This window comes from Macadamia integrifolia, unplaced genomic scaffold (genome assembly GCF_013358625.1).
Source record: "Macadamia integrifolia cultivar HAES 741 unplaced genomic scaffold, SCU_Mint_v3 scaffold205, whole genome shotgun sequence".
NCBI classification, from domain to species: domain Eukaryota; kingdom Viridiplantae; phylum Streptophyta; class Magnoliopsida; order Proteales; family Proteaceae; genus Macadamia; species Macadamia integrifolia.
In genome coordinates, this window is record NW_024868480.1 from 230672 (window position 1) to 239775 (window position 9104).

General features: G+C 34.9%; 1 protein-coding gene across 4 annotated transcripts; it reads right to left on the minus strand.

Moving 5' to 3' along the window:
* Nucleotides 1-457: 457 nt before the first annotated feature.
* LOC122065542 lies at nt 458-7949 on the minus strand. 4 transcript variants are annotated; one of them, XR_006136037.1, is made up of 6 exons: nt 7604-7949; nt 4062-4113; nt 3227-3319; nt 3031-3132; nt 2597-2952; nt 458-731 (listed from the first exon to the last, which is right to left on the minus strand). XR_006136037.1 is itself a non-coding variant. In XM_042629358.1 (4 exons), exons 1-4 carry the CDS (start codon nt 4179-4181, stop codon nt 687-689), a joined length of 360 nt encoding a protein of 119 aa, XP_042485292.1. In that variant the 5' UTR covers nt 4182-4767; the 3' UTR covers nt 458-686. The 4 variants fall into 4 exon arrangements, 1 of the variants encoding a protein (XP_042485292.1); XR_006136038.1 differs by lacking the exons at nt 4062-4113; nt 7604-7949 and having other exon boundaries at nt 2597-2875; nt 3227-4013; XR_006136036.1 differs by lacking the exons at nt 4062-4113; nt 7604-7949 and having other exon boundaries at nt 3227-4008.
* Between the last annotated feature and the right edge of the window lie 1155 nt (nt 7950-9104).

Genomic DNA, 9104 nt, shown 5'->3' on the forward strand with positions numbered 1-9104 from the left:
TTTTAGGGATGCTTATATAAACCGCCACTAAAGATGTATCCTTTAGGGGTGGATAATTATCCTCGTTAATATATAATAGCATATTTAAAACCATATAAAACTATATCTTATGGGGCAAATTTGTTATGCCACTAAAAATAATATCATTTGGGGCAGAATACATACCGCCACTAAAGGCGTATATTGGGACGGATCATTTACCGCCATTAAAGATATAATATTTACTAGTTTTTATTACCGCCCCTATAGGTTTTTTTTTTAATAATAAATTGTAAAGCACAAATTTATGCATGAATGCACCGATCTTTGCCGCCTTAAGACCCTTTAAGGCTGATACCCCTTTGCATAGATTTAGACAATTATAAACCCCCCACACTCACCAAACGAAAAAAACAAAGAAGATTAAACAAGAAGTCTTGACAAAGAGGAAATGATTGAGACGATTAGACAAGAAGTCTTGACAAAAGAGAAAATGATTGTGGATCATTTCAAAATATTGTTCAACAAACTCAGTTCTCTAAGCCTAAGCAAATGAAATTGAAAACATTACAAAAATAGTGAAACCATTGCACTCAAAGTAGCAAGATAACATTTTTTCTATCATGTGAAATATAAATCAAATTTGATTTGTAAAGGTCTTGGATTCATTCTTTTCTCTTGCTAGCATTATGCCTTCATTTTCTACGTCATAAATCCTTCGAAGAAGAGTAACTCACCCCAATTATGTCAACCTGCACAATGTAGCAAATTTTCAGTCAACAAGCACATTTATTTACCAATTTTTTCTCTCTGTCTTAATTTTTTGTACAATAGCTTGAGAGGAGCATTTATGCTGGTAATTCATCATTTTTGTTTTTAGAAAGTTTAACACTGACTCATAAGAACAAGAATTACAATAACATATTAATCAGTAACAAAGGAATACAAAGCTGAAGGCATGTGTTGTTAGACTATTAACAAGCTAACTTGTCTATCCAATTGAGAACCTCCAAACTTTAATACCAAATTTAGGATTATACGAAGTCCAAGGATACCACAGGACATCATTTTCCGATATTGTATTCTAAATTATAACCTTTCTATACAAAGTAGGCACACATGTAAGAGTAAAACAAAATGGCTACCTAGACTTCTGAAAGATTTAAAAAAATACTGTCATGGTCAAGCTTGCTCTGTATCTGACTAAATTGAGTTCAATTTGGCCATGCTGCTGAGGGTAGAGATAAAGGACATAGCAATGTTTGATGAGCTAGAAAGAAAGACTGCTTGGATTCAATATCACCATCCTCCTAACTGATCCAAATTATTTTGATCAATTAACTATTCTAGAAAACCCAACAGAGAATTTATATCTTGGACACTATTTCCCAATTAACAGGAAAAGGAAAAGCCTATCAAGTGATTTGAGCCTAGTTGCCAACTCCAATCCTCCAAAATACTGCTGGTAAGGAAGCAAAAAGAACCAAAGATAAGTACTAGTGAACTAACAGAAGCAGCTTTAAACTTATATAGAAACATCACTCTCAAAGAGAAAGACTTCAACTTTCATGTAATCTTATAACATATCACTAGCAGAGGCTAGTTGAATCCATAAGTCACATGCCATAAAAAGGAAACATATCAAAAGTAAAACCAAGATGCTTATCGATCCAGATAATTGCATCACCAATCTAAAGAATCAGAATTGGGCAAAATCTCTCGTATGAGAGGCATTGCATTACATTATAAGTATACATAGGGAAGAAAGCTAGGGTAGAAGTAGGATACGACAGGAAATGACAAAACATTCTTTTTGTATAACATTAATGGTAATACATCTTCAGTCCATAAATATCTAATAGCCTAAGAATTTCAAACCCCAAATCTAAAGATAAATATTCATTAGGGCATGCTGGAACCTTCTTCTCAGCTAAGTATCTAATGTGATAATTGAATTTCAGATTTTTGGGTAATAAAACACTACCTGATAGGTATATAAATAAGGTTCTTTCTTCGTATATATGTGTAAATCTATATTATTCTGGACTTAGACATCAATCTTTTAGCTTGGTAGCATTAAAATAACACAATGATAAGATCAATTTTGAAAAGAAGAAATAGGAAAAAGATCTTTTTGAATAGACTAGTAAGGCCTTCGTAAGCTCTTGATTACTGTTTATGCTGCTTTAATGTAAATTACTTGATTTTTTTTTTTTTTTTGTTTTATTAATGTGAGGCATAAAACAGTTTCAAGGATATGTATGTTGTGATAACCTAGTTTGAACATGCTAATTTCTGGCAAATGCAACTCTGTTTTGGTTATAGCAGCATGGGATTGAGAAGATAAACACAAAACAAATTCAAGCCAAAACTTACATGACAGTTTGTAAATCAACACATGTATAAGAGAAAATGGTTTAACATACATACTTTCATTTATATGAGGAAGAATTGTCTTAACCAACAGTAGCAAATGTATAAGATTCATATAGAAGCTGAATTCTCCATTAGTTATTTCTTATTTTTTTCAAAATAAAAGATGATCACAAACTTATGGATATCGTTATCGATAAAACTATAGTCTCTAACATCAAAATTGAGAAGAGTTAATCTTTACCTAGTTTAACTGAATCCTGTGAGCTTCTATTCATGAAGAGTTGGGTAAGTTTTTCAATTTGTGATTGCATACTGCTAATTAAATCTTCATTCTTCTTCTTTTCATCTTCAAGCTTTCCATTTACTAATTCCATCTTTTCCTCTAACATCTCCACTTTATTTTGCAACTCCTTGTTCTTCCGGGTGAGTGTAGCATTACTTTTTGACAATTCAAGGTCTTTTAGGCTTACCCCAACTCCAACTAGGCGCACTCAGTCATGGGACTCCTCACCAAATGATTCTGTCCATAGATTCATGAGTCTCTTTGTTTTTTTGTAATTCTACTGGTATCACTGCTAACTTATCTTCCATCTCTTTCTAAATCATTGCAAACCGAGCAAGTTACCAGCAGTGATCAAGAAAAAAATAACTATGAATTAAAAACACAATATATACCAGCTTTTTGCTTGATTCTTCATCAATCGGTTCTAAGTTCTTTTTCACATGTGTTATCCTGAAAAAATCAACCTTTAACGATTCCTCACCGGACTCCTGAAGCTGATCAAATAAAAGAAAATAAAAAGTTAGTAAAAATCATTATGGGTTCTTCACATAATTCAATGAAGTGTAGTTCATATGATACGAAACTAACCTTTTTATCATGAACTTGGGAAAAACTCTGTTGGCCCGCAGTGTGACTCATTTTCTGTTTTTTTCTATTCTCTTTATTCTGCGAACAAATTTCCTACTGTAGTGAAAGCACATATCAAATAATGTTTGGCAAACAAATACCAAAAACAAGTAACAGGTTTGCATAGGCATCGTTACCTTATACTTGACATCACCCCACATAGCTATAAGGTATTTCCACTGATCCAATGGAATATGAACATCACATTTTGCAAAACACTCATCGTTGTTGATTTATTATATATTTCTTTTAATTCAAGCCTGAAGTCCTTTCACTAGATACCCATTTTTCTAAAAACCCATTTTTTTTCTTTAGTTTCAATTTCATAATAGTCCTACAGAACAATATATTATATTAATTAAAAGAATAAAATAAATACACTTTAAAAAAATTATAAATTGAAAATGTTAATTTTGGTGTCACCATACCATAACCTTTTCCCAAATTGCTTCTTTATAGTGTTGAGGAACTTTCCTCCATTCCGGATAATTGAGAGGCATAATTGTGGTAGGTATCCTTACGTGTGTGCTCATCCACACAAGTAATTGTGTTGCCTTCTTACCAACCCCTTCGTGATAACGATTGATCCTAACTTTTACCTTTTAGCCACATGGCAAAGAAATTGTAGCCAATCCCCTTGACCGACCACGTTTCTTACAACAATTGTCTATATGTAAAATGACAATTTACAACAACAAATAAATACAATTTAGTGATAAAAAAAAATATTGAATACATTATCATAAAATCAACTAAATATGTCACTACAAGATCATAAAAGTTCACATGGCCATACCCAATGTAGCTGCACTCGTAGAAGCAACGTCCACATGATTGTTATCCATTTTCTACAGTTGCAACAAAACAACATCTCTTGAATCATAAGTACTATTTTCTTATCACTATTAGCTACCATTTAATTGATTTTCATACATTGAATAAAATGCTAACCCTGAAAGGAAAATATACAAAAAATAGTCAATGACTACAATTTATATGTTACTTTGCAAAGCTAGGGTAGAAGTAGGATACATGTAACTTCACTATGGGAACTCCAAAATATATAGTTTCTTATAATTCTATTACATATCAAGTCACCAAACATTTCCTCCCATGTTTTTGGATATTGATTTATGCACTGTAGACATGGACATAAAATCTTCTCGTTATTGGGTGAGTTGGCAAACGCAAAATCTAAGAATTGATTTACCCCAACTATGTATGTATGCATAACCCAAGGTCCTTTGACTTTTCAATTTAACTCCTATCCATTCAATTAATACAAATATCCACCTTTTGTTATTTTGTCAACCACAAAACTTTAATCTCCAATCTGATGGTTGTAAGCGAACAACAATATATTATAAACGAAAGCATTGATAATTAGTTACTTGCTGAAACTGGAATTCATAAATAGTAACCATAAGGAAACAACAAATAACATGTAAAATAACAAGAAAAATCAAAATAAAAAGTGAGAAAATGGATTTAGTAACTAGTGAATCAAAATAGAACATGAATGTGGGAAATAAAAACTATAAAAAAACAGAATAAGAAACCATAGAACAACAACAAATAATTCACAGATTAGCAACTAGAACCCAAAGGGAAACTGGTGATGTAATTAGAAAGTAATGAAAACAAATAAGCAAGTGTCAAGCAAAATAGAAACTAGTAGAATAATAGAAATCCAATTCCTTGTTTTAAAACCATGATTGAGAAAGAAAGCCTTAAATAATGCTGGGGTGCCTAAAGTCATGAACTACCCAAAATGCTCAAATGAGAATTGATGGTCTTCACCACAAACCCTCTCCACCCAAAAGATTACAAAATGGAAGTACTTCTCCTAGTGGCTAAGTAAGCAGGTCTTCTTTGTCTTCTCTTCCCACTGAAAATGGATAATTTGATAGTTTGGCTCTTCTGAGCAAAATAAGGTTATATAAAGGAAAATAAACATTCCCTTTCTGTTGGTAGCATCCATTATATTAAAATCTTGAATAAATTTCGTATTGATTTAATGGCTGCATCCTTCATCGCAATTTTCCTTAGCTATCTAATATAAAATAGTTGTAAAAAGAAAACATGTCCTTAGCTATCTAATAAAAAATATAGCATAAAATCTCTCTAAAGCAGAAATAGAAACTACCTAAAACAGCCTTCAACTGAATTATACTATATCCACCAAGAAGTTTCCGGCAGTATCCAGCATCTTATCTTCACAACAGAGCCCACACAGAGCTTCTAGACACCAAACAAGGGCCAACACAAGCTAGCACTAGGCCTGGTTAGAACCAGAACTAGATCCAGAACCATGGGGATTAACTGAACCCATGTTTAGATTTGGCCTTTTTCTTCTCCTTGATTCGAGCTACATCATCCTATCTCAAGGTTTCTCATGTAATTTGGGATCATAACATTGGATTGACTTCAGGTTTTGGTTTTTTATGTTCTTTTACCCAAGTAGAATATTTGACCAGTTTTTGGACCATATTTCTACATAAGTTAGCCCATTATGTATAAGTAAGATAACTCTAGCTCCAGTCACTTTGTTTTTTAGATCTTGTTATCCTCATGTTAATTAATGCAATAATTACAATTAGGTGGCATAAACAACCATACTAAGAGTCCCCATGCCTCATGCAGTACCATTTAACATGGCAGCTCATAACACGATTTACTTAATCTCATTCGATTTTGATTCTTAAGCTATGAAGGAGGTACTGATTTCAGCTATCATCATTCACTGAAAAAAAAAAATCAGTGGACCTTGGAATTACTTTGTTAATTAGATTGAGAATTAACTGAAACAAATAACCAATCAGTTGTAGAAAAATAGTCTATCCTCACAAAACTAAAATCGCAAATGGAAATGGAAACTTATTAATTATCATAATATTAGAATGAAAACTATCAATACAAACAGAGTATAAATAAAAGAATGCAAAAGTTGATCCCATTCATTGGCAATGCTTCCTTCATTAAACTTGCCGTTGAACACAATAACTAAACAACTACAGAAAAATGTGATCAAAATTAATTAAGAAAACAAAGTAAGATGAAAAAAGAGTGAGATTCCATCCATTAGCAATGCTTCGTGCATTGAACTAGCCATTGAACACAAGAACTAAATAACCATAGAAACATGTGAAAGGAAAAAAAAAAACAAAGATTGAAAGAGAGTGACATCCCATTCATGGCAATCGGTATCCATTACAACAATTACAGTCAATCAAACATCCCAGAACACATTAACAGAAAACACCATACGATACAGAAAAAAAGAGGACAAGTTCCCAAAGTGTTCTGCTGAAGTTGAACAGGTGCAGAATTGATCCCCTACACTCCTTTGGAAATGATTGACGGTAAGATAACGGGGAAAGGGAGAAGATGGGTAGGGCCCGTAGGGATGAAATTCACAAAATAGTGATTTGAAGAAGAAAAAGGGAAACCCAATTTGTTCAGTCAAGGTATTGGAGGTCAGAGAAGGATTTCAGAAGGAAGGGGAAGGCCTGAACTCGTCTCTTTACCTTCTCAGACAAAGAAATCTGGTTTTGGAGGAAATGGGAGTGAAGGTGACAAGGAGCAATGCAACAACGATTCAACTACTACTAATAATACGACAAGTACTAGACCTGCCTGGGAGATAGGTGTGGGTGTGCAAACGCTAATCCTATATTGTGTAGGGAAAGATAACTGGGCTAGTTAATAAACTTTAGTCTCCTTAACATGGCACAATGCGTTTTAAAGCCTTGAGGCCTATTAGCTAAAGAGGATAATATTGTGCAAAGTTGATGGGCCGGGCACTACAAATAGTATCAGAGCAGACATGGACAACTTGTGGGGCCACAGTGGGGACACTGTGCCGAAAGGGGGAAGATTGTGACACCCAAGAATACGACAAGTACCAGGCCTGGGAAATCAATGAGGTGTTCTCACCAAGACTACGGCAAAGTGGGGACACTGTGCCTAAATGGAGGAAGATTGTGACATCCAAGAATACGACAAGATTGTGATATCCCAGACCCTCCTGGAAGATCAGTGAGGTGTTCTCACCAAGAATACGGCAAGTATTAGGGGGTTTGGAAGATCAATGAGGGTATACAAACTTTAATGGAGAGAGCCTTGAGACCCATTGGCCAAAGAGGATAATATTGTGCAAGGTTAATGGGTCCGGGGTGTTACAGCTACTACTTTTAATAGTATTTTTACGAAGCAGTCCAGGAGTAGTAAGAGTTGGAATCAGAGACATGAGAGATTTGAATCATCTGATGATGATACTAATTTCTTGATCAATGAAGAAGCCATAATGGAATCAGATACCAGGGATACATGCCTTACCTCTTTCTGCTTCTCAGTCGAGCAAAGGAGAGCCTGCGGGAGTCGAGTCTTGAGAGAGAGAGAGAGAGAGAGAGAGAGAGAGAACAAAGGAGAAACCATTGCCCGATGTTGGAAGGAGTTTGATGAAGTCACAATGGGTACCCGTTGGCTGCTGGTTGGAGACACTAGTAGATTGGACTTCCTAGTTCAGTGGAGGAGATGGTTAGGGTTTGGAAGGATATCACAAATTGAAGCACGGGATAGGGGGAAAAATAGTGCAAAGGTTTCTGTTACTCTTCTTTTCATTCAAAACATAAGACCCAGATATTGGGGTGAAAATTAAAGGGCACCGTTGTAGTACCCGAAAAATTGCCCCTTTAGGGGTGGACACTCAAAACGCCCTTTAGGTTATGTAATGTCTAACATTTGAATTAAAAAATAATATCTATTGTGTTGGACACAAAAAACCGCCCTTATTGGATAACTTTTATAGGCGAGTAAATAGAACTGCCCCTATTGTATCACCTTTAATAAAACCGGCCCTAATTCAATCTTTTTATAGGTGGGTGAAAAAAACCGCCCCGATAGACCTTGTTTTTAGTAGTGCCACAGGCAGCTTCCACAACCAGACCCACCTGCCAATCTGGTTGGCCTTGGTGGTTGGGATTAGATTGTCTGAGCTCAATAAGGTTCTTTCATCTCACCATTTGCTTGCTCATCAAGCCTTCATCCGCAAGTGACAATAGAAATATACTATCCCTCATTTGCTAATGCATCATCAAGCCCAATCATCATGGAAGTTAAATGGCTCAAACCAGATCCGGGATGGTGCAAATTAAATATCGATGGTTGTTCTTTTGGAAATCCAGATTTGTCAGGTGCGGGTGGGATTATTAGATATTTTCTTGGATTGTTTTGGGATGTCTTGCTCATCACTTAGGGTGGGATTATTAGAGATTCTACATCTTTACATGGTTAAGATTGCCATTAAAAAAATGCAACTTTTTTAAGAAAGAATCCCAAAGAGCCCATCAAGGTTGGAAGGGGTCGGTAGCCCTTTTGGACTACCTCGTCTGGGTGGGCATGCTACACTGTAGGCTCCCGCATTGGCACAATCAAACCTAGCGGAACACCTATACATGTATGTTTCACATACGGGTGGGTGATGACATTAATTCTTTTTTTTTTTTCCCCTATTAAATAACCCTCAATATAACCATTAAGAGTGCATGGAGGAATATTAATGCAAGCAAAAGGACACATGCCATCACCTAAGCGAACATGAAACATATTTAAATGGTTAAGTGATCCAAACTCTCCTCATTCATGGTCCATTCATTAATTCAAGCCAATCCTCCCATTAAATCCAACAATACAATATAAAAGCCAATAGAGCAGATCCAGATCCACAAACAAGTATAAATAGATATATATATATATATATATATATATATACCAACAATAATATTCAATATTGGTTCAACAAGAAAAGGTGATAATTCCAGTTTAAACTACTGCAAGA

Bases quoted from the DNA above. Each gene is read 5' to 3' on its own strand.
- LOC122065542 (XM_042629358.1), bottom strand. From the start codon at position 4,181: ATGGTAGCTAATAGTGATAAGAAAATAGTACTTATGATTCAAGAGATG. The intron at 3,133-3,226 runs GTTAGTTTCGTA...TTATTTGATCAG, and splicing joins CCCAAGTTCATGATAAAAAG to CTTCAGGAGTCCGGTGAGGA. The intron at 732-3,030 runs GTATATATTGTG...TACATTGTGCAG, and splicing joins AAGAATCAAGCAAAAAGCTG to GTTGACATAATTGGGGTGAG.